General features: G+C 57.8%; 1 protein-coding gene across 2 annotated transcripts in view; it reads right to left on the bottom strand.

Annotated features, from left to right (window-relative positions):
- The window catches only part of CASTOR2 (cytosolic arginine sensor for mTORC1 subunit 2), a 52,516-nt gene extending 26,084 nt beyond the window's left edge, over nt 1–26,432 (bottom strand). The window contains exon 1 of one of the 2 annotated variants that reach the window (XM_053213679.1): nt 26,157–26,432. In XM_053213679.1, the coding sequence (XP_053069654.1) occupies nt 26,157–26,269 (113 nt within the window). In that variant the 5' untranslated portion in view covers nt 26,270–26,432. Of the gene's footprint in view, nt 1–525; nt 1,628–26,156 lie in introns of those variants that run through there. The other variant, XM_027041891.2, reaches the window with a different exon arrangement.
- Between the last annotated feature and the right edge of the window lie 1,352 nt (nt 26,433–27,784).

Here is a 27,784-nt window from a genome sequence, read left to right as displayed (position 1 = left end):
CCACTTCTCCGGCAGGAAAACTGACACTCAGTTAGGTTAAGGCTGTTACTGCCTCGGGTCCACTATGCTGGTCTCTGAGGCGGGACAGCTGGGAGGCAGGTGTGGCCCCGCAGCATCATCTCTGTGATGCAGCTCTTCCCCTCGGAGGTGCCCACCCTCTGAAACACACACGTCACGGGAGGCACCGGCCAGAAAATTCCTAACGGCCTGTTCTCAGGAACAAAAACCTGGCTACAACCCAGATGCCCATCACTGGGCGAGCAGAAGGACAATGACAGAAGCCGATTACCCGGCCATCAAAATGAACGGTCCACAGTGACTTGCAAGAATATGAATGCGTCTCAGCCGTACGTCAGCAGAAGGAAAAGGAAGCCCCCAAACATCATGCACAGCGTCGTATATTTTGGCGGAATTAGGAGCTATCGTGTAAAAATTAAAAAACAAACCAAAACACCTTTAAGACCACGTGTAGTTACAACCTAACTACATAAAAAAAGAAGCCAGCGGGTGAAGGGTGTGGATTACCTGGGGGTGGAGGGGGTGGGGGGGCCTCTGGTCAAACACAGGTTATTGTCCAGACCTTTCTTTTGCTCTGGCTTTGCACCTTCTAACGCGAGTCGGTCAGGTAAGTGATTAAGGTGGGCTTGCAAGGACGCACGGAGGGTCACAGGGACATGCTTGGGCCGAGGTCCTCTGGGGCGAATGTGAGGGGCCGCAGGCATGGCCTGAAGGCAGACCGTGTGGGAACGCAGCTCGAGAGCCACCCGGAAGAGGTGGCCGGAGCCGGGTCCAGGCGCCAGAATCCACAAGAGCCCCAGGACGGGATGGACAGGACTGGCCCCAGGACTACAGCACCCCCCTTCCCCGGTCCAGTTCACCCACTTGGGCCGTGGCTGGCCAGTGATTTGGGGGTTCACCTTGGCTCCACGGAGAGAGCTTCACTCTCCAACTCGGTCCCCACGGTCCAGGCTCTGTGTGACCCTCCGATGGTGCTGTGGGCCACGAGCTCACGCTTGGCAAAGAGCACTGCTTTTGGAGTCAGGGGGCCTGGGTTCGAGTCCCAGTGACAGCATCAGCACTGTGGCCTTAGACACTTCCACGGCCCCTGAGCCCGTCTCTCCAGCCATCAAGAGGGGTCCCCCCACCCCGCCCCTGATCGCCGGGGCCAGGGTGAGAGGTCGGCACCCTCACACAGCCGCTGAGGACACACACACACACACACACACACACACACACACACAGCCTGCCCACCTGCCCTTCCAAGGATGCAAACGGCTTTGCGCCAGGATGCTGAAAACAAGAACCAAAATACCGGACGCCGAAGCAATCGTAGTCCTGGCCACCCCCCTCCCCAAGTCCCTGACACTGTTAATTAGAAACAAGAGTCCCTAGATGGCTTGCTATGGCAGGACTTTACAGCCAAGCAGGGGCACTGCCTGGGGTTGCTGTCTTGTTGCCTGGCGACTCCATGAGTGCCCCCGGCTGCTGGGTCACCCCAGCGCTCCTGTGGCCGCTCCGATGCTGTGCCGTGTGCGGCTGGCTCTGGGGCAGGGTGTCCTGGGCGGCCTCCTTGGCTGACCCCATCCTTAGATGACCCCTGTCCAGCACCGTCCTTCTCAGCAATGGCCTCCAGCCGGAAATGCCCCCTCTCCAGGGCCTGGCTCCTACCCATCCCCCCCTCTCGGGATCAGCTCGGCCCTCCTTCCCCCTCCGCACCCCAAGCTGCACCCCCAATTTCCTAAGATGCAGGCCAGCTGGGGAGCGCCCCCTCTCAAAGCAGCTCGGTTTTCTCACCCATCTTATGCCTTGTCTCTGGCCAGAGAAAACCAGTCCCAAGGCAACCTTCTCTCCCTTTCTCCCCTCCCACAGGCGCCTCCCTCTGGGGACTCCATCTCATTCTTGGCTTCCTGGTCTTAACGACCAACAGGCTCAAGTTTCCAACATCCTAAAAAAAGCCTCCCTGATCCTCATCTCCTCCTCGGGCCACCACCTTCTTCCCTCCCCTCCCCTCCCCTCCCCTCCCCCAGCCGGTCACGCCAACCCTCTGGCTATTGCCACCGGCCAGGACGGTGCTGCTCAGCTCAGCAATGACCTCCCCCAGCCACTCCGCAGCCTCTTCCGTCACGCCCTCCCGTCCTTGCCCTTGATCGGCTGGACCCCACATGGCTGGCCAAGGCCCTCCCCTGGACCCTGGAATCTACCAGCTTCTGACAGTGACACTCCTCTTTGGTTTCCTGTGGTAACTTCTTCTCCCCGATGCAGGTGGACCTTGAGGGGGCCCCCTTGTCACTACCAGGGTCCCAGCCGCGGTGGTCCCAAGCTTCCAACGTGCACTTTGCCTACGTTGCTTTGGACTCACTTCACACACCTGCTCCTCGGGGAGAGAGAGTGTTGATCCCATTTCACAGATGAGGAAACCGAGGACAGGAACCTGTCAGAGAGCCAAGATGGCCACATGTGTGTGCCCTTCACCCTGACAGGCACCCCAGTCCTCAGCCCTAAAAACCCACGGCCACCCCCTTGGGCTTGGCCCACAGCCAGTCACCAGGGCAGAGCCGAGGCCCGGGGCTGCCCCCACCTGGGGGCCGGGAGGTTGAGTCATCTCAGAGAACATTCTCGTTTTCCACTGCTGTGGTGTCTGTTACAGAAGGCCCAGCTGACACTGGCAACTCGATCTGTTTACTCTTGGATTCCTAGCCCAGCAGAGCGAGGCCCTCACACGGGCCTCCCCTCAGGCATGCGACAAGCCCCGGCCAGTTGGGATCCTGTTCGGGCAATGGACCTTCAACAGGAGGCAAGGGTGGTGGGGGCGGGGCCGCGGCCTAGCAGACCCACCCTGAGAGCTCAGATCTATGAGCCAGACCAGTGAGCAGAGGGAAAGGAGCGGTGAGGGTTTATTTAATTTGCGGAAAGCTTACAACAGGTTCCCCGTTGAACAAAAACCACAACGTCAAGCCAGGAAGGCCACGGTGTGCGACCTCTTTCAGCAATGGGACCCTGGATAGAGGGTGACCCAGCTTCTGCTTGCATGCCCCTAGGTTAGGGAAGCTCACTCCTTTTTGAGGCGATTCATTCCATCCAGGGGTGGCTTATTTCTAGAAGGCTCTATCGATGTGGTCTCCAACACAGGGCCCGATGTGGGGCCCAAACTCACAAACAACGAGATCATGACCTGAGGCAAAGACAGATGCTTTAACTGACTGAGCCACCCAGGTGACCCAAGAAACGTTTTTAATGAGATCAAAGCCGGGCTTGGATCATAATTTCTCATATCTTTTTTTTTCTTAACCCCAAACTTACAAAAAAAATTTTTTTAATGTTTATTTTTGAAAGACGGGGGGGGGTGGGGGAGTACATGAGCAGGAGAGGAGCAGAGAGAGAGAATCTGAAGCAGGCTCCACACTGTCAGCTCAGAGCCCGATGTAGGGTTTGATCTCATGGATCGAACCATGAGATCAGGACCTGAGCCAAGACCAAGAGTCAGACGCTTAACGGAGCCACCCAGGCGCCCCTTTTTACCCCAAACTTTTTAAAAACGGTGGCATGATTTACCATAATGAAACATACACATTTCAGGTGTACAGGTAGATGAGTTTCTGCAGATGTATAATCCCATGTAGCTCTGTCCCAATAACTTATGAATGTCCCCAGCACCGCAGAGTCTCTGTCCCTCGCTGTCAGCCCCTACGACCCACGACAGGAAACCCCTGCTCCAGGTCCTAACTGCATGGATCAGTGTGAGTTGTGTGTTTCACCACCAGGAAATCACACAGTGGGTACCATTTTGTGTCTGGCTTGTTTTGTTCCACGTATTTTGAGATCAGGGAGCCTGGGTGGCTCAGCTAGTTGAGCGTCCGACTTCGGCTCAGGTCACGGTCTCTTTGGGAGTTTGAGCCCCACATCAGGCTCCGTATACTGACAGCTCAGAGCCTAGAGCCTGGAGCCTGCTCTGGATTCTGTGTCTCCCTCTGCCTCTCCCCTGCTCTCACTCTCTCTGTCTCTCTCAAAAATAAATAAAACATTAAAAAAAGTTTTTTAGGGGCGACTGTGTGGTTCAGTCGGTTGAGCGTCTGCCTTTGACTCAGGTCATGATCTGGCAGTCTCTGAGTTCGAGCCCTGCATTGGGCTCTGTGTCTCCCTCTCTCTCTGCCCCTCCCCCACTCATGCTCTGTCTCTCTCTGTCAAAAATAAAATAAACATTTAAAAAAATTAAAAAAAAATTTTTTAATGTATTTTGAGATCGATCCATTTCTCTGTCGAGTCTATAGTTATTTTTTTTTGCTAAAAAATATGTTTATATGTATTGATTACCTATTTTTATTTACCCCTTTCTCTTGTTGATGACATTTGGTTGTTTCTGGTTTTTGGCTACTATGGATAAAGACACTATGAACCTCCGTATTTAAAACCAATAACAACAAATCTGGCTGGCTTCCTAGGCCCCAAATTCCCATAATTCCACAAAAGCAGCTCAGGCTCTCCCCAAGAACTCTCTTTGCACATTCTGACCAGCCCCCCCAACCTGCCTAAGCCCCACCCCGCCCCATGGGTGGGGTGCCTAGGATGGGCTAGAGGAGGAACACAGAAGCCGAGGCCTGGAGGAAGAGATCTAGGCAGGGGACGCAGCACACAGAGGGATCCTGCATGGAGAGACCCTAACTCAAGGAAGGGAAATAGTCTTACGGTGATGTGGTTGAACTGTCTACACTCATGGAAAGGTGGAACATCTTCTACACTTTGTAACACAACGTTGAGTGGGAACAAAAGCAAGGCCCAGAAGATGACCCGCAGCCAGATGGCCTTTTTCAGATACATACATGGGACCAAAGTAGAAGTCAAGGGAAAGGTAAGCGTGGGTAGGAGGCAGTTACCGTCAACGCCGTGGTCGCAGTGACGGGGGTGCTGTTCTTCAAACAATAAACAAACATAAAATTAAAGTGGGATCAATACGTATCACAGACCAGGGGCGCCTGGGTGGCTCAGTTAGGTTGAGCATCCGACTTCAGATCAGGTCATGATCTCACCGCTCATGAGTTCGAGCCCCGCGTCATCGGGCTCTGGGCTGACAGAGCCTGGAGCTTGCTTTGGATTCTGTTTCTCCTGCTCTCTCTGCCCCTCCCCTGCTCTTCTCTCTCTCTGTCTCTCAATAATAAATAAACGTTAAAAAAAATTTTTTTTAAAGCTTTGAAACAGAGGAGACAAACCCTAAGAGACTCTTAAATACAGAGAACAAACTGAGGGTTGCTGGTGGGGTGTTTGTTGGGGGTTGGGCTAGATGGGTGATGGGCATTAAGGAGGGCACTTGTGATGAGCACTGAGTGTTGTCTGTAAGTGATGAATCACTAAATTCTATTCCTGAAGTGATTATTACACTATATGGTAACTAACTTGGATTTAAATTAAAGAAAAAAAAAAGTAAAAAAAAAACCTTAGCCCAGCACTTGGCACAGACGAGGTGGTAAAGTTTTGACTAAATGAATTAATGAAAACCATTCAGCATGATCAAATTAAAAAAAAAAAAAAGCTTTGAAACCTCTGAGGCGGGGTTGGGGGGGTGGTGACGGCAACAGATTGGGTCTGTTTTAAGCAGCCCACTTTGGTGGTATGGAGAGTCATTCCTGCATGTCCCCCACAATGTCCTTGTGCGGTTTCTGCTCCTGCTCGGGTCCCGTCTTCCCTCGGGGGGGGGGGGGGGGAGATGGGCTCAGGCTGCATCCGCTGCAGCCCAAAGTGGGGACCCCGGGGGATTCTGGGACGCAGGACCCAGGAAAGGAAGCCCATGAGTTTGGCCATGTCAGACGGGCACCTAGGCGGACCCCCACCTCCTGTGCCCCTCCAGTCGGGAGCCCCGAGGAGCTGTGCCCAGCCAGCCACCACTGTCTGGATCAAGTCAGCAGTATCTGCCCGAGGGCCCCCCAAGATCAGGAGCTGCACACAGATGCACCTGTAGGGGTCCCAGGGACAGGAAACAAAGCAGGGGTGGGATGGAGAAGGAGGACGGGGGTGGGGGTGGATCTCAGTCAAGGAAGAGCTTGGAAATGTCTAGAACAGAGGTTACACTCAAAGGCCCGCAAGGGGCAGGCGGCTGAGCTCATCGGGTGAAGGGAACCAGGGTTAAGACCTGCTTTGCATGTCAAACACCCAGGAATGTCCACCGGTTGCACCAAGAAGCAGGTTTTCCTTCTCAGCCTGTTTCCTTCCTTGCACTTTTGGGAAAGAAGAACAGAGACGTGTTTTTCTGGACCCAAGAAACTGGTCGGTGATAACATGATGACCAATGGGTCCGGCACCTGGTCTGGCCAGGGGGCGGGGGCGGGGGGGGCTCCTTCCCTGCTGAAAGGGGAGTCAGCCGCCACTCAGCTCTGATAACCTATTACCCTGTGGGTCCTGGGTCACAAGGTCTTCCAATTTTTCCAGAGAAGACGGAAATCCGGAGTTTTGTGATCTCTCTCCGCGTTTAAAATGTTTTGAAAACACACCAGGTGGGCCGAAGAAAACACGTCTGGCTTACAAATACCGCCTTTTCCTTCCCAGACCCCCAGAAGTTCTCAAGGGTCTTGGGTTTGGGGGGGGGGGAGGGGGGGAGTCAAGTTCCTGGATGGCGAGGGGTGCCCGTGTATATGATCGCTCGTGGGGTCTGCGCCTGGAGCACCGAGGGGGCTCAGAGCTCCCTGGGCGGCCTCTGAGGTTGGGGTCAGGAGCAGGTGGAGCAAAAATGTAAACCAGATCAAAGCAAGCGGCCTGCTCCAATGTGCCAGCTCTGGACACTAAGTGGGAGTCTCGGCAGCCCGCCGCTCTGACGGCCTGCCTCCCTCTGCAGTTCGCTGGTGCCCAAGCCCAGAGCCTGGGAAGGCACAGCTCAGGGTCTCCTCGCCTGTCACCCCCCTGCAAGGGTCTTCAGTTGGGAGTCAGGAAGGAGCACGAGCTCTGACTCCCGGCCCCGCTCTCAGCAAGCTGGGTGACCCCAGGTATGTCCTGTGCCTCTCTGAGCTTTGGGCTGTACCTTGGCACTCCTCGAGTCAGAACGCGTGGCCTGTCCACCACGGTTCCATGGGCCCAGTGCTGTTTGCTGTGGGTGACGATGTGTTTATATAAGGCGGGGGTGGGGGGGGGGGACGGGATTCAGGGAATAAGCAGAGACAGGTAACAGGTAGACACTGGGGAGTCGGGAGCTCAGGGAGGGCATCCTGCAGGTGGTGGTGCCCGAGCGGGAAGCAGAAGAACCTCAGTCCAAGCAGATCTGGAACCGCGCTGCCTGGGAGAGCTTCCTGGAGAGCGGAAACGTCCTGCACCCACGCCGTCCAGTTCGATAGCCACTGGCCACATGTGGCCACTGAGCCCTTTGAGATGTGGCTGGTGCGGTTGAGGAAGCCGTGATTTGATTTGATTTTCATTAATTTGCGTTTGCGCAGCCACATGTGGCTAGAGGCTACCAATGTGGATGGTGCAGTTCTGGGACTTTTCGGTCCCTCACTTGCTCGAACGCCAGCAGCCTCCACCCCGGTCCCTGATCTTCCCCTGTGGTTAACCGCTCCCCCCCACCCCTACCCCCAGTCAGCACCGGGACCATTCCAGGCTCGGGTTCCATCCTGGCTCCGTGATGTCAGGAACGTCAGCAAGGCCCTCAGGGACACAGCACTCACTACTGTCCCCAGAAAGTCCTTCCGATGTTTGCTGAGCTCCTGGGAGAAGACAGACATTGACCCTGAGCACTTGAAATGAGCCCAGCTTTTCTTTTTTTATTAAACAATTTTTAAGTTTATTTATTTGTTCTGAGAGAATAAATATTCTGAGAGAGCAGGGAGGGGCAGAGAGAGAGAGAGAGAGGGAGACAGAGAATCCCAAGCAGGCTCTGCACTGTCAGCACAGAGCCTGACACAGGGCTCGATCTCATGAACCGCGAGATCATGACCTGAGCCGGAATCAAGGGTCGGACGCTTAACCGCCTGAGCCCCCCAGGTGCCCCCAAGGAGCTCAGCCTTGAGCCACGAAGAAAGGGCAGGAAAACTGTTTGCTGTGCCTCTGGGGCCTGACCTCTTGCTTCGCTCTTCCCCCTCCCATTACCAAGGTGGGCACACTGAGGCTCAGGACACAGTCCCGTCAGCGAAGGAAGAGGGTCTGAACAAGCCCAGAGCCTGGGCTCCTTCCACTGGTCCTCACTGCCGGGGCCTGGGAGGGCAGGGGTGGCGTGGGGGGCACAGAGGGCACAGAGTTCCCTAACACAGCACCAGCCACTGGGCAGCTTAAAACACAGAAACTGATCTCACCCAGTTCTGGAGGCTGGAGGCAGACTGCGAACTCCCTGGTGTCACCTCTTATAAGAACACTAATCCTTCTGGGTCAGGGCCCCACCCTTCTGACCTCATTTGACCTTAACCACCTCCTAAAGGCCTGATCTCCAAATACTGTCCCCATTTGGGATTAAGGTGTCAGCACATGAGTCTTAGGGGACACGGGCATTTGGCCCACAGCCATGAATGGGGGGGAGCCACGTCAAGGGCGAACAAAGCTGGGGGAGCTTCCCAGAGGGGACCCCGCCCATGGGGTCTCTATGCTGCACCCTCAAGGACAAGAGGGCAGAAAGGGGGTCCCCGGGAAGGGCCCAGCACAGTGTGTGAAGCTGGAACACGTGATCACACGGAGGGAGAAGGAGCTGAGGCCGTGCCCCGCTCCCTCCTCGCCACCCCCGTGTCTTAGCTGCAACAGCCCTCCGGACATCTCTTAGTAGACACCACCCGCAGGGCCCTGGGGCCGGGGCCTGCTCCATACCCTGGGGGACTGGTGTGACCACCGTGCACCATGGCCAGTCCTTTCTTTTTGGGGTTCAGTTCCAAATCCATGAAATAAAAGCGGAGCCCGCGATGCGAGGCTTGGTCCTGCCCAGAGCAGCCAACAACTAGGGACTCAACGTGCTATCCTTCTCCCCCAGGAAGACAGCACTTACCCAAATGATGGGGGCAAGGCCTGTGGGTGGGGACAGGAGAGGGGCGGATGTGACACCCTGTCTCCAGCCTCCCTGGCAGTCTGCTCTCCCCAGGTGGGCCCAGTCAGAGTGAGGCTTCGTCTACCACATGGACTGAGGTCACCAGCCCCTGAGCTTTCTAGAATGTTCAGGCACCTGGCCTGGGGTCAAACTTGAGCTGAAACCCACCTACAAGCCCCCGGCCCCAGCTGCCTCACGGCCCCCCGCACTCTGGCTAACTGCATTATGGCTTCGAGTCAAGACTGGGGCCTAAAACCGACACATGCAACCCCCCCCACCCTGCCCTGGAGCCAGGTCCCCCCTTACAGCCTAACCCTCCCCAGCACTGCCTCCCCAAGGACACTGCATCTGGTTGTGCCCGGCTTACGCCTGTCATCGCCTCTCGGAGCTGCCCTGAGCACTTGGTGACAGTCCAGCGGCCAACCGGCCCTGCCCCCTGGGGAGGAGGTCTAGGCCCTGAGGGCTTTCCATGGGCTTTGGGACAAATTGCTCACTTTTATTAGAATTCTCACTGGGCTATGGCCAACATCCCCGGGGCTGCATTCAATTTGCTGAAGTCACTGAGACAGAGAAAGTGAGGGAGACAGTGGTGATAGAAAAAAGGAGAGAAAGTCTAGAAAGCGGCGTAAAAAATGGCCAAGCCGGCCGAGTCGGCATTATCATCCCATCTTGCAGATGAAGAAACCGAGGCTCGGAGAGGTCAGTGCCCTGCCAAAGGCTACGAGCTGGTAAGTGGACAGAATGTGCCACGCGTGACAGGTAAGTGGTCTGTGGGGCTGTCAGTAGACCCTCTGGGCCCCAGAGGTCAGACCCTCCGTGGCATCGTCTTCTCTAACTGTGCAGGAGGTGGGTGACCCCAGGGCTGATCATCTTTGGCAGGAGTGAGCCCCCTGAGGGTGAAAGGGGCCAGAAACTGCCTACTCAACGCCCTGGGGTGGGAAGGTGCTTCTATGGGGGTGTGGCACCCGTCACCTCTGGGGACAGCTTTCACTCCATGCAGGCCCCGGGCAGGGTGCTGTTCGGGCCCAGCCGGTCCCAGAGCCTGAAGCCTCTCAATCAGTTAAGTTCGGCAAGAGGGTGGGACGGCTGGGGTCCTGGTACCTGGGACAGTCTCCAACGGTCGTGGAGGAGAGAGCGAGCCCAGGATCCGGGAAGGGGGTGTTCCCTGGGTGGAGGGACCCAGCTCTGAGGGCTGGGTGCACCGGGAATGGCTGAGTGTGGGTCTCACTGCCTGGGCCGCAGGGCCTGGTGGACAGACAGCTGCCTTCACCTGCACGTCGGGGGGACAGAGGGAGAGCTGGCCATCCAGATAAGCCAATACCCACACAACAGGCGCAAATAAAATCGGGGCTTTCACTCTGCGGGCTGACTTCCGGCTGGGTGCGCAGGGGCTGGGGGTGGGATAGGGTGGGGAAGACTCCAAGGTTCTTGCAGCCCATGGGGGTCTTGCAAGCTGGCGGGGGAGATTAAGGTGAACGGTGGCAAAGAGCCCCCAACAAGAAGGCGACCAGGCACCTCAGGGCCCACATGCATGTGCACGCACACTCAGGCACCCCCAGAATGGAAGGGGACGTAAAGGGGGCACTTTCAACCAGCAGGCTGTCTGAAGGCTCGATGGGCACCAAGACAGTGAGGGGCAGGCCCGCGACACCGTGACGCGAGTCTGAACTAGAACCTCTCTCTGGAGGGGCCGCGTGAGGACCTCCCCCGCACACAGATGCTCTGACCCACGGCTTAGCTTCTAGACCTTTGCCTGCAAACGCAGTCCCAGGCAAGATGAGGTCCGTGTCCCGAATGGTATGTTATGGCATTAACTGTCAACAACAACAACAACAACAAAGAGGGCTGGGAACGAGTGTCCACCAGCGGGGGACAGGTTGAAGACACGACAGTCACCTGTTCTGTGGCTGATGGCGTAAGAGTTAAAAGGAGGGACGGGACTTTGGCAGAAATCTCTGCTAAGGGGAGGGTCAGCTGAAAGAGCCAGTGCGGAACGGGGGACGGTGAGCGTGGCTTAATACCAATTTATGCTACAAAAGCAAAGAAAAACGAGGGAAAATACCACAGACGCAAGTTTACATATATTTATCTCCCCAAGAGTCCCCACGAACCCCGTCGTCGTCGGTGGGGCAGGAGCCACGTGGCTGAAGAACAGGGGAGCGAGGGGGGGAGCTATCGCTGGGCACCTTTGCGTCTCTTTGGAATGACAAGTTGTGACTTTGTTATCTACCCCAAAATTACAAATGAGAAAACAAAGCAGTGAGGTGAGGAGGCCTTCCTGCAGGAGGAGGTAGGACCGGGGTGAGTTGCAAAGGCAGGGGCGTAACGTTGGGGTGCGCCGAGAGGGTACGGGAGGGAGGGGCTCAGCGGTTAGGGGCATGGCGTCAGGAGCCCGCCGTGTACCTGCACCGTGACCCCGGCAGTCATTTCCCACCTGGAGCCCAGGGACATCCTGGCCATGACCTGATGCCAGGAGCATGGATGGGGCCCCCTGCCTCTCCCAGACGGGTGCACCGCCTCTTTCCCGTCTGTAACCCTCTGGTCCAGGGGACTCTGACCCTGACCCACCTAACAGGCCAAATGACCCATTATCCTAAAGCTGACCCTGGTGCATTCTGCCTTCTCTCCCTGCAGGGCTCCCAGTAGAGCTGCTGGGTGAGCCCGGGCGAACCACGAATGAGGGAGGTATCCCAAGATCTCCAGACGGCATGCGACGCTTGAGGTCTGCTGAGACACCTGCTGGGTGTCTGGGCAATGGACGCACACGAACAACGGGTTTCCCACAATACCCTGGGAGCGGGCAGCAGCAGCACCCCCACCTTCCAGAAAAGAAAACAGTGATTTACTTAAGCGAAAGAATTCTCCAGGGGTGCTATGGACTGAATGCCCGTGTCTCCCTGCGAGTTCCTACGTTGAAGCCCTGACCCCTCAATGTAGACGGCCCTTTGGGAGATGATCGGGTTTACGTGAGGTCACGAGGGTGGGACCCCTAGGATGCAATTAGCATCCTCATAAAAGAGAGAAAGATCTCGCTTGCCGAGGAAGGGCCGCGTGAGGACACAGGGAGAAGGCGGCCATCTGTAAGGCTTCACGGGGACCAGCAGAGGCGGGCACCTTGATCATGGACTTCCAGACCCCAGAAGTGTGAGAAATCAGTCTGTTCTTCCGCCTGCCTGGTCTGTGGTATTTGTTACTGCAGCCCAAGCAGACGGATACGGACGGCACAGAGGAGATTCAGACTCACATCTGTCTAGACCCCAGGACAGTCCTCTCCTTCCAGCCACCCCCTCCCCTGCGCCTCGATTTTCTTCTTATTCTTGCTAACATGGATTGGTTGCTGCTATTACTCTGTATGCACTTTTTAGATGTTTATTTATTTTTGAGAGACCACAAGCAGGGGAGGGGCAGAGAGAGGGGGACAGAGGATCCAAAGAGGGCTCTGTGCTGACAGGCTGACAGCAGCGAGCCGGATGTAGGGCTCGAACTCATGAACTGAGAGATCATGGCCTGAGCCACAGTTCGAAATCCTGATTTTGATAGTGTCTATTTTCCACACCTTATTCTCTCTCACTTCCTTTTCTACCGGGCCCTGCCCCCAGCCGTCCTCTTCCTTGTCTGCCCTCCCGCCCTGGTAGCTTTCTTTGGCCCGGGGATTAGGCCGACAAATGGATCCCAACCAAAGAGCCTGGGCAGACCCCCTCAGCTCCCATGGCCACCCTGTCTTCCCCTCATACCCTCACCCTTGGCCATTCCCTCCAGCCCCCATGCTGCCCCAGCACACGATGGGCTGCACCGCCCAGGCCTCCGTGCTTTTGCACATGCTGTTCCTTCCCTGTGCTCGAGCACGTCCTTCTCTCCAGACTACGGCGTGATTAAGGGTTTACAGAGCTGTCTACCCCCACCTGGCTGTCCCCAACTCCGGGGCTGGGGTCCGAGCCCCCATGGAACCAGCACTCAGCATAGGCTTGGCATCCAGACCCATTTGTGAGCTGGTGAGGAAGGAGGAAGCCTCAAGGGCCAGGTATAAGGAAGTCACAGACAGAAAGGGAGAACCTTCCCCCGTGTAGGCCCTGCCTTCCCCAGCCACTGTCCAAAGGGCCTGATGCCCCTCAGGGTGACAGATAAGCCCTCGGGAGGCTGGAGAACAGGCTTCCCAGAGACATGCTCACCTGAGCTGCTCCCACGGGGCCCTCCTTTGCGGGAGCAGGGGCGAGGTGTGGAGGAAACCTGCCCTCACAGGGACAGACGGCTCTTTGTGGGGCGGGGGTGGGGGTGATGCGAGAACCTTTACTCCATGGGAGGATTCAGGGGTCCCGGCTTTTGGGAACAAGCACTCCTTGGGGCGTTAACACAGGGCGTTTTCCCAATGCTTTGACTTTTCTGGGACATTCTAGCAGCACAAATGCAAAGCAGGCCCACGGCACAGGGGGACACGTGGGATCTTACAAATGCCACCGCCTCCAGGTCCCGTGACCCTGACCGCGCTGGGCTCCGGACCAGGCACCCACTGAGCCCTTGATCTGTGTGACCGCACTAACCCTGCGAACAGCCCTGTGACGCGGACGGACGTTAGCACCTTCTCTGTTTTCCAGGGGAACCTGACTACAGGCGGTTAAACCAGGCTAATTTGGACTGAAGGGCTGGGGGAGGGAAATGGCCAGAGGGAAGCTGAGGGGGGGTGGGGGGGAGATCACTCTGAATAGAGCTACTCTGAAGAGTATTTAGAAAGAACAGATAAAAAAAGAAACGTGGCTTCACTGCCTTCAAGCGCGGGTCCTCCTGACATCTGGGCCACCCACCGGGGGCCTGCGGAGGCCCGGCTCCGGGAGCTGATACGGCAGCCTGTCATTTACAGGTGACCCCTGCAACCCCTCTGGTCCCCTCGCTCCCATCTGTGACATTCTGGGTGGGCAACCTGTCCCCAAAGGATTGCTGAGGGGGGGGGAGGGCATCCAGCCGTGGTGGGTGCAAACGAGTTCTCCCAGACAGTTCACCATGGAGCCCTCCCCCCACCTCAGAGCTGCACCTGCCTGGGGCCGAGCCGTGGGACGGGGAGACAAGAATCAGGGACAGGTCCCAGCTCCCGGATGGGAGGGCCGGGGCCATCTCCCGTCCCTCAGTGCCCCTGAGGCGGTTAAGGGAGGCAAGAGTCCAAGGAGCCTTCTGAAACCTTCCCCCGCCCCGCAGCTCCATGGCAGTGTTCCAGATCCTCCTGCAGGCTCCAAATTCTGACCCTTGAGAAGAACGGGAGTCAGTGGGGCTCCTCCCTACTGTCACGGCTCACACAGCCAGGGTGACAGCTCTGTACCCATCCCGAGGCCTCTGACGCCACGTTTAGACTCGCCCACAAATCACGCAGTGTGGACACGCAGGACTCTGTCTGCATCCTGAAGACGACGGAGAGGGGTCAAGGCCGTGCAGGGACCCCCAGGGGGGATGGGCACGGAAAAGTCCCTATGCTCAAGGCCACCTGTGATTGCAAACACAGCCCCTGCCTTTGTCAGGCTGGGCCTTTTGTGACGCTTGCCCTCACCTAGGCAGAACCTCCCCAGGCTGCCTTGTGCCACCAGCTGACCTGTGTTCTAGATGAGGACCCCAGGGCAGGGCCGGGGCCCGGGACTCAGGTGGCAGGGCCACACTCGGCCCCCGAGCAGGTGACACGTGTGCGGGAAGGGATCAGATTTCCGTGCAGCTGCCCCCTTCAGGGTCCTCAATAAACATCCGCTGAATTCCTACGGATAACCAGCTCGCCACGCGCTGGGCGCCTGAGCCCTCGACTTAAAATTTCATCACCGCAACCCAAAGAGGTTGATTACCGTGCTGTCCATTTTAAAGGTGAGGCCACTGAGCCCCGGGGGGCGGCTCCCAACAACCTGCCTGCGGTCACACCGCTGATCAAGCGACAGACCCAGGAGTGAAAACCCGTTTTCTTGACCGTGGCAGGCACGTCCCAGAGAAGCGGCCACTCGCGTAAGATCTTCCGTGCGGAGTTAAGAGCGGGCATGAGTGAAGTGGGGCCCAGGCAGGGAAGGGCTGGGAGCAGGGGAGCCCGCCCGAACCCCGATCTGCTACGTGTCTGCTGTGTGACCTGGGGCGGGTTACTGGGGTGGGCCCCTCTCCTGCCCATGGACCGTGGCGGGGGTGAATGGCGCAAAGCCCCGGTACATAGTAGGCGCTTCAGAAAGATCGCAGAGGTTAAGCTTTGTCTGCTGTAAATTCCCCAGATCGGTCACCGCATTGGTGACTTTTGAGCTCTGAAGGAAAAACACTGAACTTTGAGAACAAATTTCCACCCGCTGCCTCTGCTGCTCAGGAAAGGGAGTCAACCATGGGGTGGGGAATGGATCTAAAGGAAGGCTGAGGCCCTGACAGTGGAGGGGAAAGTCCAGGGGAGCGTCCAGGAGGCCCGGCCTGGTTTCAGGGGAGAGCCAGCCTTTGAGGGAAAGTTAACCCTACCTTGAAAATCAGCACCTGGTTACAGCCCAGGGCTCGGCCAGTGCAGAGGGAGGGCTGACCTCACTCGCCCTTCCTCCTTGGCTCCCTCCCTCCCTGCTCATCTCCTGGCAGCCCCCAGCTCAGATCAGGTGGCTACAGCCTAGGCTGGGTCAGAGAGGGAGCCGCTCTCCTCCACGGACACCTCACCGGGGCCCTCCCCCCCAGGTGTGGCCACCCCAGGGCCGATGTACCCTCCAGAAGCTCACCCCTCCAGCAAACACCTGTTCAAGACCGGTGACAACCAGAGCAGTCTCTGAGGGCCCCAGGAGGCACCGGAACCCATATAGGACACGTCCTCACCTCCACTCACGGGTGTGACCACGCAGGCGACCCCAACTTCCCGCCAGCTCGGGACCAGAAGGACTATGGGACGGGCCGGCCGCAGGCTAGGCGTTTACACAGGCTATCATTTCCCCAGAATCCTGTTTGCCCACAAAGCAACAGAGTGGCTCTGAGGTTCGGCAGCCTCGGCCGTTGTCACCCAGTAAGGGCCTCCAGGCTCCTCCCCACACTGAGCTCATGTGGTAGTTGGTGACTCCACAGCCAGCGGCCCCAGGTTCCAATCCCCACACGTCAGGTATGTTACAAGGTACAGCTGGTGCGGAAAACAGCCCGGTGTTTCCTCAAAATGTTCAGTGCACAGGGGCGCCTGGGGGGGGCTCGGTCGGTTGAGCACCCGACTCTTGATTTGGGCTCAGGTCACGATCTCACTGTTGGTGGGTTTGAGCCCCGCCTCAGGCTCTGTGCTGGCAGTGTGGAGCCTGCTCGGGACTCTGTCTCCCTCTCTGCCCCTCCCCTGCTCTCTGTCTCTCAAAATAAGGAAAGAAACTCTAGAGAAATCGTGTCCAAAAATGTCAAAGCGCAGAGTCACTGTGCGATGGCGTATGATGTCTACGCCCATTCCCAGGTACACAAACACCCAAGAGCGACGGAAACACAGGTCGACGCCAACAAGTGCACACAGGTGTCCACAGCAGTGTTAGTCATGACGGCCAAACCATGCCATTCCACATGACCATCCGTGGGCGAATAAACAAAAGGCGACACGGCCATACAGTGGAGTATTATTCAGCAGCGAAAAGGAACAGCGTCCCGACACAAGCCACAGCGTGAAGGAGCCTTGAAAACAGAACGCCAGGTGAAGGAAGCCGGTCGCAAAGAACCATGTGGTGCGACTGCCTTGAAAAGAAATGTCCGGAAGAGGCAAATGCACAGAGACAGACGGAAGGTAGACGGGTGTTGCCGGGGGGCTGGGGAAGGGTGGGGGGAGGGCGGGCCCTGCTTAATGGGTGTGGTTTCTTGCGGGTGATGAGAATGTGTTGGAATTAGACAGGTGTGATGGTTGCACAACTCCGTGAGCACAGTGGATGCCACCAAGTTGTAAACTTGAAGACCTGCATGGTATGTGAATTAGATCTCAGTAAAGCGGTTATTAAAAAAAAAACAAAAAACCCTACTCTGAGGCGCCTGAGTGGCTCAGTCGGTTGAGCGTCCGACTTTGGCTCAGGTCACCATCTCACGGTTCATGAGTTCGAGCCCCGCGTCAGGCTCCCTGCTGTCAGCACAGAGTCCGCTGTGGATCCTCTCTGCCCCTCCCCTGCTCATCTCTCTCTCTCTCTCTTTCACAATAAATAAACTTTGAAAAACAAAACGAAACACCCCCTACTCTTCCCTTATTGGCCTCTGTGATCTGGGGCAAAGAACTGATCCATGCGATGCCTCAGTTTCCTCCTCTGGGAAATGGGGCCAGTGACCGTACCTACGTGATAAGGGCCACGGTGAGGACCAAGTGAGCTAACAGAGAACACGTTCTGAGCAGCTGTCTTGCCGGATGTCAGCTCCTTCCCTCGGCCTGAATCCGCCATCCAGCCCTTCGGCTTCCACATGCTCTCCAGGCTCCTGGGGCTTTTTTTCTCTTTTCATAAAATTTTTGCAAAGCATACGTGATATAAAACTCACCACCTGAACCGTTTCTAAGTGCGCAGGTCGGTAGCGTTATGTGCATCACGTCGCTGTGCGACATCTCCCCGGAACTCTCTTTATTTTGCAAAACAGAAACTCGGCACGCGCTAAACAACAACCTCCCCAGCCGATCCCCCCCTCTCCCCAGGCCCTGGCGGCCGTCGTTCTACTTTCTGTGTCTACACATCCGGCCGCTCTAAGTACGTCATGTGAGTGGCATCGGGCAGTACTCTATATGTCCTTTTGTGAATGGCTTATTCCACTCGGTGTAACGCCCCCCGGGTTCATCCACGGTGTAGCAGGTGTCAGAACCTCCTTCCTTTTTAAGGCTGACGGGTATTCCATTGAACGTATGCACCACACGTGACCCGTGGACGGACACAAAGCTGCTTTTGCCTCTGGGCTATATTATGAATACTGCAGCCCATAAACATGGGTTTAAGCATAGATCTTAAGCATAGATCTCAGAGGTTGGAGTATGTCCAATATATTGCATTTAAGGCAAGGATGATGTAAGGCATCTAGAGGTGAGTTTCCCCTTGTAAGTTCTTTAAGTTTATTTATTTTGAGAGAGACAGTGAGAGCAAGTAGGGGAGTGGCAGAGAGAGAGAGAGAGAGAGAGAGAGAATTCGGAGCAGGCTCCACACCATCAGCACATAGCCCTAGGCGGGTCTCAAACCCACAAATCGCAAGATGGTGACCTGAGCCGAAATCAAGAGCCGGACGCTCGAACAACTGAGCCATCCAGGCGCCCCTCCCCTTAAACGTTTTCATCGAACGCACTCACAACAAACTGTGCACGGTCAGCTGCCATACATCTCAGTGGGCCTGTCTGGCTCCTGGACGATCAGAATGGGTCCCAAGCACTGGCGGGACCGGGCAGGTCCATCTGGGGCTGGTTCCTTGTACCCCCAGAGGTCGTCATAAGAAAAAACCCCACAGGCTCTGGGCAGAAATGAATCGGTGCCATAGAGCGCTGGTCCTAAGGCCTGGATGTGCACCTGGAGTGAGGACAGAGGGGATCAGTCCTCCTAGTCTGTACCCCGAGGTGCCAGTGATCCCAGGACACCACTCACCCAGCCTCAGGGTGGCTTCCTGGAGGAGGTAAGGCAGGAGGCAACCCCCCGGGGTCATCCGTGTTCAGTCTGAGGACCGGTGAGGGCTGTCGGGCTGGACTAAAGCTGTAGTGACCACACATTCTGGTTTGCCCTGTTGTCCAGGGTAATTATTTTTAGTGCGCCCTGTCATTCTCCAAAGTGTCCCCGTGCGGGTGATAAATTGCAGTCACTGTGTGAGTTACTTGTTGCGTAACAAATTACCCAAAAACTCAGTGGCCTGAAAGTACGTCCAACTTCTATGTCTCTCGCAGGTCCTAGGGGTTAGGAAAGTGGGCACTTGCGGAGGAGGACCTCTTAGGAGGCTGCAGTCAAGTGCTGGCCAAGGCTGTCCTCACTGGAAGGCTTGCCTGGGGCGGCAGGGTCTGTTTTCAAGGTGCCTGGCTGTCGGCGGGAGGCCTCAGTCCCCCCTCCACGGGGCTCCTTCGCTGTCCTTGCGACATGGCTGCTGCCCCCACGGAGCCAGGGACCCGAGGGAGACAGGGAGACAGAGACTGAGAGACTCGGCCAGGCAGAAGCTATCCGTTTACGTCCGAGGCTCGGAGGCTTACACCGTCATTTCTGCCGCCTTCTGCTTGTTCGAAGAAAGTCGCTAATCCAGGCCCCGCTTCAATGAAGGGGAGCCCTGGCTTCGGAAGGGAAAAGTGTCGAAGAATTTCGGATGTTTAACAACTACCGCTTCTAAAATAGGGCGTGTGTGCTGCAGAGATGGGACAGAGGAAATCAGACTGAGCATTCACGATGCCAGGGGAGAAGCAGGGGGTGGTCTGAGAAGGGCTTTTGAGCAAAGCAGAGTGAACCGTGACATCTGCCCCAGCACCAGACTCCAGTGGGGCCACACGGCCTCCGCTCAGCCCCTACCTGACCCACTGCCCCCTTCCTCTGGGTTTCTCACCCTTGATCTCGGGTGGAGAATGCACCTTTTCTCCCCACTGGACAGAAGCTCCGTTTGTGTTTCCCGCTGGGCCCTGCACACAGCAGGTGCACGCTGCCGGGTTTCTGCATGAACGCAACGGCCATGTGCACCAAGCACAAGTTGTCGTCCCACCGACCACAAGTCACAGCCTGCACTCTGCACGCACCTCTCCTTCCAGGCTCCAGGCCTTTGCTCGTGCTGTGTCCCCTGCCCGGAGTGCTCTGGCTGTGCTCGCCACTTGCACAGCCCTGGAGGCGGAGGGACCCAGGGGAAAGCCGTCTGGCTAAATCAGGGGAGAGATGAGAAGGACGGGCCATGGCGGGAGCAGTGGGCACGGGCGAGGACAGGTAGACCACGCCAAACAGCTGGATGTGGGGCAGGCCAAGGACAATGCTGTGCCTTCCACACCTGGCGTCCAGCACCTGGGGCCACCCCATGCTCTCCACGCATACCCTCCCGACCCACCGGTGCCCACCCCCTCCAGCTGCCTGTCTTCCCGCATCCTCCACACCTCCACCCCCTGCCGTCCTCCCATTCTGCCCCGGCCCAGCTCAAATGGTGCCGTCTCCTCCAGGAAGCTTTACCCGCTTGCAGCTCTGGGGTCCTATAGCATTTTGGCTGCCCCTTGCCGAGGCTAAGTGACCCAGGTCCTCAGGCAGGTTCCTGGAGAGCAGTGACAGAATCTCCACTTGCTAGAATCAGAGTGTATGCATGTGCGGAGCCGTAAAAATTCTCCTAACCCTGGGCTTTTCCACCTCCGCCCTGGCACTCGCCAGCTTAACCAGGGCATTTTCTCTCAGCTAACGCTTATCGGAGCTTATGGTGGACCAGACTCCGCTGAAGCGCTTGTCGTGTCTTGTTAAGTCCTCACGGCGGCCTAGACAGTAGGCATGATCATGATCCCCGTCTGAGAGGTAAGAAACTGCCAGCACAGAGACGTCAAGCAACTTGCCCAAGGTCACACAGCCAGGAGGCAGCAGTGCTGGGATGCCACCCGAGGTGCCCGGTCCCAGGCCCGGACACCGCTGCTAGCCCACCTTTCCCTAAGCTGCAAGCAAGTGGTGGCCTCAGCCCAAGGCACTCAGGAAAACGATGAGGGCTTTGGATGGACTTTTTGCAATTTTGAGCTTTTCTCTTAGAGATGCCTCCTTTTAAAATTTATCTATCTATATGCCTGCCTATCTATCTATCTATCTATCTATCTATCTATCTATCTATCTATCTACATGCCGCAATGCCACAACTGTGAGATCACAACCTGAGCCGATATTAGGAGTCAGATGCTCATCGACTGAGCCACCCAGGCACCCCTCCTAGAAATGCCTCTTAAATCTTCAGCGCTCACTATGGCTTGTTGGCAAGATTTCCCACAGGCAGCAACACGAACGGGCGCGCACAGGTCAGAACGCACCCGACACCTGCAGGCTGTGGGTCTGGCCCAGGTGGGCGGTGTGGGTTTTTGTGGGCACCTGCTTACCACATACTCACCTGGGCGCTTTTTCTGCCAGTCGAATGAGATGCACTTCCTTGGGTGGAATTTAAAGAGAAGAGCATTTTATGGGCAAAAAAAAAAGGGGGTCTTACAGCTTCCTGCCACCTGAATGCATCTCAGGATGATGACCTTGTCCCTGTCCTCCCTCTGCTGCTATGACCTCTCAGCGGCACCTCTGCTAAGTGGCCCCTGGGGACGGGGCATCCAAGCCGGCGGGCCCTTAGGCCTGGCTGCCTGGTCATCAGGACAGCTTTTACCGCCTTACTTCTTGGGTTCAAATCCCAGCCCTGCCCCTTCTGTGTGTTCCTTGCTTTCCTCATCTGTAGAATGGGAATATTCCAACTCTGACTTGGAGTGGTCACAGTTTTCACTATATATTCATCAGTGGACCCCAGCTCTGCCTTATAGGGCCGCGGAGAGCAAATCTGAGTCCTACAGGACACTGGTGGGCTTCCACCTCCCCCTGGCCCTGAGCCCCCAGGCGGCGGGCCCCTCCTGCAGTGATGGATCCTGATTGGTCTGCGATGGTCTCATCCCCTGCGCAGTGACTGGTGCAGGCCTGTTCATGTGACCCAGTTCTGCTCCAGGAGTCGGTGCAGGAGCAGAGCAGGGCTGGGGAGTGTTCCTGGAGAGGTTTCTCAGAGACATTCTGGAGGCAAGGGGCCTTTCCCTCCCTTCGGTTTCTTCCTGAGCTGCCAATAAAGCCTGCAGCTGCCCCGGCCATTCCAGAGCGAGCCACACCGTTATGCCAAGGATGGCCAAAGACAAAGACGGGGAGACCTGGGTCCTTGAGGACATCATCAAGCCTTTAAGTTATTAACCTTAGAGCAGCCCTGACTCCCAACCTCTTATCACACACACTTCTTATTTAGGCCAGAGAAGTCAAGGCTTTTTGTTACTGCAGCCCAAAGCAGCCTGCTGATATCTCGCGGCTGGGACCTTCTTGAGATCAAGCCCATCGTCGCGAAGGAAGGGTCTAAGCTCGGCTTGTGCACTCAGGGAAGACTTCTTGGAGGAGGTGAGGTGAAAATGGAATCTAAAAAGAATGAGCTGGCGGAGGAAGGGGGAAGGGTAAAAAATAACATCCCGGGCAGACAGAACAAAGGTCTGAGGCTTTGGGCCATAGGGCGTGTGTGCGTGCACACGCGCGTGCACACGCGCGCAGGAGAAATAATCTCTGTGGCTGAGGCCGGGACAGGTGAGGCTGGGGAGGGGCAGGCAGGGCTGCAGTGAGCCCTCAGCTGGGCTGCAGAGCCCCAGGTTACCCGGAAGGCAGAGAAGTTCCATGGATGGCCTTGATTTTATTCACTCAGGGTCTCACCCTCCCGCGCGGTGCCGTGGGCGGGATCCAGCCATACCCAGATGCTGCCCTACACCTCGGCAGGGGGCAGGGGGCGCTGGGTCTCGCTTCTCCAGGTGCCTCTTCCAGCCCCCAGGGCACTCCGTCGGGACTGGCTGAAATCTGGGTCACTCTGTGCAGGAGTCGGACATCCATCAAACAGGCAGCTACTAAGTGCCTACAAAGCAGTGTGCTGAGCACAGCGGAGAAAGGACCTGGTTCAAATCCCAATTCTGTCTCTTCCCAGCTGTGTGACCTTGAGCAAGCCGCCTTCCTTCTCCAAACCCGGCATCTGTACCTCTTGGTAAGGGAGAGTGAAATCAAAGGTTTGCTCCAGTATCTCTGGTACTGGGTGGGGGTGGAGGGAAGTAGTGAGTAAACCGACTCTCAAAAAACTTCCTGAGGGTAAGGCTGGCGTCTGGGTGGGAGAGAAAGAAGCCAACAATACGCTGTGCAGGACCACAGCTGAACAGGGAGGGAGCACCTGAACGGGGCGGTGTGGAAGTGCCAAGTGGAGGTGGCAGGTAACCAGCTGTGAGCTGAGCCGAGGGGTGAGCATTCCTGGGAGAGAAAAGGCCCACAGGGGCAGGGCGGAAGGGATACAGGAAGCCTAGGGCTTGGGCTCTGTGCTCCTAAAGGCTCTGGAACAGCGTGCGGCCCACAGGAGAGCTGGACCTAACTGTTGAACCTGGAATAGCAAGTCTCTGGGCTTCAGCCAGAAAGCTGCGGCTTCGAATCCTGCCTCTGCCACTTCACCCGCGTGACCTTGAGCAAGCCACCTGACCTCTGAGCCTCAGACTCCTTCTTTGCAGAGGAGGTGTAAAAACCCAATTCGCGGAGCGGTGGACCGGCGTGTGCAGGAACTTGGACTAGGATCCCCTTCCCGCCTGGCTAACTCCTATTTGAAAGCCCTAAGGTCCCATGCCGCCTCCTGCAGGGAGCCTCCCAGGCTTCCCTCAGGCCTGTCTGCTACCCCATCTGACCCCCTTCCCTGACTCCACCTTGCTCTATTGTAACTGTGTCTTCCTTCTCTCCCATCAGGCTCTGGGCTCGGAAGAGGGAGGGGCAGGGTATCTCGGAATCTCTTAGATCCAGCGGCACCCCCACCCAGAGTGGGGTCCCTGCCGATGCGACGTCTTTCCCCAACCCTCCACCCAGGTGGAAAGTAGAGGGAAAAAGTGATTAAGTCTGCTGGGGATAAAGAGAAGTGGGGGCGGGGGATGTCAGGAAAGGTTCAGGGTGGTATACCTCTTGAGGGGTGAACAGAAGTTTACTGGCAGAGGGGCATGTTTCCAGGCAGAATCGGAACTACGAAAGCACAGAGGTGTGAAGGGAAGGAAAAGGAAACTGTGGGTGACCAGAGTATTGGCCAGAATGGGTAAAGATCGAGGATTCTGGATCTAGATCCCAGAGGCCATGCCAAGGATATGACCCTACAGGAAGCGGTGGAGAATCTGTTAACAGAGACGCTGGGGGAGGGGGCTGTATGCGTCTATACTGCACTGGTTTGGGCTAAAGTTAGGTTGGGGGAGGGGTGGGGCAAACGACAGGGCTATGGGCCACCACTTGGGGGCAGGGGCTGGTGGAAGAATCAAAAAGGAGCAAAAGTTTGCCCTGGAGGACTTTTTATTGAAAATAGCTTCGATCGCACATCCACACCCAACACCCCTTCTACTTGCTAAAAAGCCAATGGCCACAATCATTCCATGCTGCACACAGCAGCCCTGGGAGAAGCAGGGGGCCAGATGGTGCTGTCTCCATTACAGACAGAGGGAGAGCCAGAGGAGGAAAGGGACCCTGCCATGGTCACGGTCACGGTCACAGTCACTCAGGCAGTGAGGGGCTAGGGGCAACCTGAAGGCAGTGTTCCGGCCCAGAGTGCAGAAGAGGCAAGCACCTTCTGGAGCCAGACCCTGGAGCCGAGGAGATGACCTTTGACCTCTGAGTCATCTGGAGCCTGGACTGGTCACCTGGGCCACAGACCAGCTGCCTCCAGCAGGGGACAGAGAAGGGGGACTCAGGACTCAATTCTGTGGTCCGACAGGTCAGCAGGGGCTCACTGCTCCTCCCACCTCCTTTCCCGCCTCCCGCTCCCCCCTCCCAGCATGTCTGTGAGTCCTCTAGACTGGACCCTGCGGTGGGGGCTGAAGAGGGCCAGTCCCTACACAGAAGGTGAGGGGCAGAGGGAGGGGCTCTTTGCTGCCCTTCTAAGAAGCCCCCAAATGCCCCCTCCTCCCAGCACCCACCCAGGCCCCACACAGCCACAGCCTGAGTCATCATCCTGGTTTGAATGGTAGCCGGCACATCAGCCAGGGGGCTGCCTGGGGCTGAGGGCCAAGGGTTGGAAAAACAAGGCCGGTTTCTCTCACCTCCAGCCTTGGAAGCGCAAGACAGGCTAGGGAGTGGGGGGCAGAGGGCAGGTAGAGGAGGGCTGGGGGGGGGGGGGTCAAGAGCCAGAGGGGGGCCGAGGGGGGGGGAAGGTTCAGAATTTCAGCTGTTGGCTTTTGTTTTCAAATGACCTGTTTAATAATTACCTTTGCCATCAAAGGAGCCCTAGGGCCCAGCAAAGGAGAGGTTTTCAACCCTCCATACCCCACCGAGCAGCCCAGCCGGGAGAAGAAAGTATACAAGATCCCACCGGCGGATCTGGCTCGCTCCATCTGGCAAACAATGGCGGGACTGAACTGCCCGCTCAGACACACACATCAAAGTGAGATTTCCAGGCAAGAACTTTAACAGGCAGATAAGAGGCTCGGATGGAATTATTTCCCTGCATCCCCAGAGCTTCCCTGGGCTCAGAGCCCAAGGGGGCAGCCTTAGGGGCCTGTCATTTTAACCTTAACCTTGACCTGTACTGTACTCATTCATTTTGCAGCCAGGGGGAACCGCCTCGGCCCCAAGCCCGAAAGACCCAACCAGCAACAACTTCATGGCTTTGAACAGTCACAATGGTGGACAAACAAGGGATTTAAGTTACAGCGGCCAGCTCGCGCTCACACTCCACGGGGCTCCGGCACCATAAAAAACACACCCCAAACCAAGCACCCACGGGGGGCTCACACAGTCAGATCCTGACGGCAGGAGAAAATCCAACTTGGTTTTTTTTGTTTGTTTGTTTCTTCCCCAACCTCCCAAGGCCTTCAACTATTTTTCCCCCTGCAGCATCCAAGCCCAGCCTCGAGGCTGAGCCATAAACACGCCTGCTCCTCCCCCTTCCACGGTTCGGCAACACCCCCCCCCCCCCAACCTTCCTGGACCTGGAGGAGACAGAAGCACCGCGACCCTCACCCGCAGCCCCTCCTCGGGCCCTCCCCCCGGCCTCCCGCGCCGTCCGCAGCCCTCACAGACACCTTGAGATAAACACCCACTAATGATTTTATGATTTTCTGCTCTCTGGGTAGCCGCGCTCAGCAGAATCCCTCCCCCGGCCCTGGCTACGGGGGCCGGCCCAGCCGAGGGATTGGGGGATGGGGGTGTTAGTTTGTTTTTTCCACTGCCGCGTCCCCACACCTGTTTTTCATTCATTCATTCGTTCGTTCATTCATTCATGGATTCGTCACTGCAGCCTCCTCGGCCCTTCGGATCTCGGGGAGGGGATGGGAGGGAGCGGGCCGAGATGCGGCGGAGGGTGGGGGGGGCGGGAGACGGCGGCGGGGGTGCATCGAGGCGGGGCTCGGGGTGGAAGGACCCCGCTCGAGGGCAGATCGGGCGGCTCCGTCGAAAACAAGGCGGGCGGCGGGGCGGGGGCGCTCCCCGGGGCTCGAAGTTGTTTTCCGAGCCGCGGCGGCGAGGACAGCCGCCCGGGTGCGCCTCTTTGTCTCTCCCCGGCCGGCGCCGCGTCCCCGCGCGCTCACCTGGTCTTGGAGGACAGGAAGGCAAGTTTGATCAGGCCGTAGGTGAAGAGCGGGATGCTCTCCTTGGCGACGCTGGCAACTTGCAGCCGGTGCTCCAGGATGTGGAGTTCCATCGTCCGCCCGCGCTCCGCGGCGGCTCATCGGCGGGGGGCGAGCCGCGGCCCCCGCCCCCTGCGCGCCCTGCCGGCACCGAGCGCCGCGGGCGGCCGGCCCGGGGACCGGGAGCTCGGCGCCGGGCGGCCCGGGGCGGACAAAGGGGAGGCCCGCCGAGCCGCGAGGGGCCGCGGGCGGCGGGCGGGCGGCGGGCGGGCGGCGGGCGAGGGCGGCAGCGCTGGCGGAGCGGCGGCGCGCGGCGCCCGGCGCGGAGAGCAGCTGGTGTTCGCTGTAACAAACAACTTGCCACTCAAACGCCGGCCCGCTGGGCATGCGCGGCCGCGGCGGGGCGTGCCGGGACTTGTAGTCGCGCGCGGCCGGGGCGCCGCCGGCCGGGGCTGTCGGGGGCTGGGCGGCTGCGCGAGGGGCCGGCCCGGCGCCCGCGGAAGGCAGCAGCGCGGGCGCCCGCCGGGCCGCAGGGGAGGCGGGGTAGGAGTGGGGGTTGGGGGGGTGGGGGTGGTGCGGAGCAGGCTGGGGCCGCTCGGGCCAGCCTGGGCCTAGCTGCGAGCTCTCACTCCGAGCCGAGCTCGGGACCTGGCGCCCCGGGGTGCGAGCTAGCAGCCCGCACCCGCACAGCCCCGGCGCGGGAGGAGGCCCGGGTCTGGAGTGGGGGGGGGGGGGGAGATTGCTAGAAACCTCTGGTTAGGGTGCGGAGAAGCAAACCAGAGATGGGTGCTGCGGCAGAGGTGGGGCCGAGGGGTCCAGCGGAGGCTTCCTGGTTGTAGGGGTCATCCGGGCTGGGTTCTGAAGGATGCATGGGAGCTCGCCGAGGAGGGGGGCGGAGCCGGAGGCCCGAGGCCTTCCAGGCAGAAGGAACAGCGTGTCCAAAGCACAGAAGCGTGAAAGCCCCCACTGGGCTGTGTTTGGCTTTGCTGGAGCGGAAAATGTGAGGGAGGAGAGGCGAGAGATAAGGCAGGCGCAGTCACCAGGAGTCCGGTCGAGAGGGGTCATGTATGCAGATCTAATGAGGTGGCCGTTTAGCCCGCGCGAGGGAGGGTGATGGGGGCTGCGAAGGCCGAATTAGCGAAAAGTCTGAAATGATCCGAAGGGCTTCCCACCGCAGAGGCAGTGTGCCAGTGACCGTGGCCTGGGACGCTTCCCCTCACTGGCTGACTGGTGTGAAACCGTCTAGGTTAAAGTTGCTGGCGCTTTGCTCTTTGGCAGAGTAATTTGGGGATGTGATGGGTCAGGTTTACCTGCTGGGGCAGCCTGGGAAGGCTCTTTCTGAGGAAGACCCCCGCTCTGCCCTCCCACATTCTCTCTCTCAGCCCTCCTCGTCTGTGAGGTCAGGTCGGAGCATTCCGAGGCCCCCTCGTTTACACACAGGGGTCTGGAGCTTGCAATCTGGTAGCTCTTAGAGCTGGCTGATCCCCTCCCTTCCCGCTTTGTTTCCACGAAAGAATTCATCACCCTCTAATAAAGAATATGTTTATGTTTTGTTGGTTGGTTGATTGGTGGGTCTGTCTTCCTCTGCT

The sequence above is a fragment of the Acinonyx jubatus genome, chromosome E3 (genome assembly GCF_027475565.1).
Source record: "Acinonyx jubatus isolate Ajub_Pintada_27869175 chromosome E3, VMU_Ajub_asm_v1.0, whole genome shotgun sequence".
Taxonomy (NCBI): domain Eukaryota; kingdom Metazoa; phylum Chordata; class Mammalia; order Carnivora; family Felidae; genus Acinonyx; species Acinonyx jubatus.
Note: the sequence above shows the minus strand (reverse complement) of the source record. Positions and strands in the feature narration are given on the sequence as shown.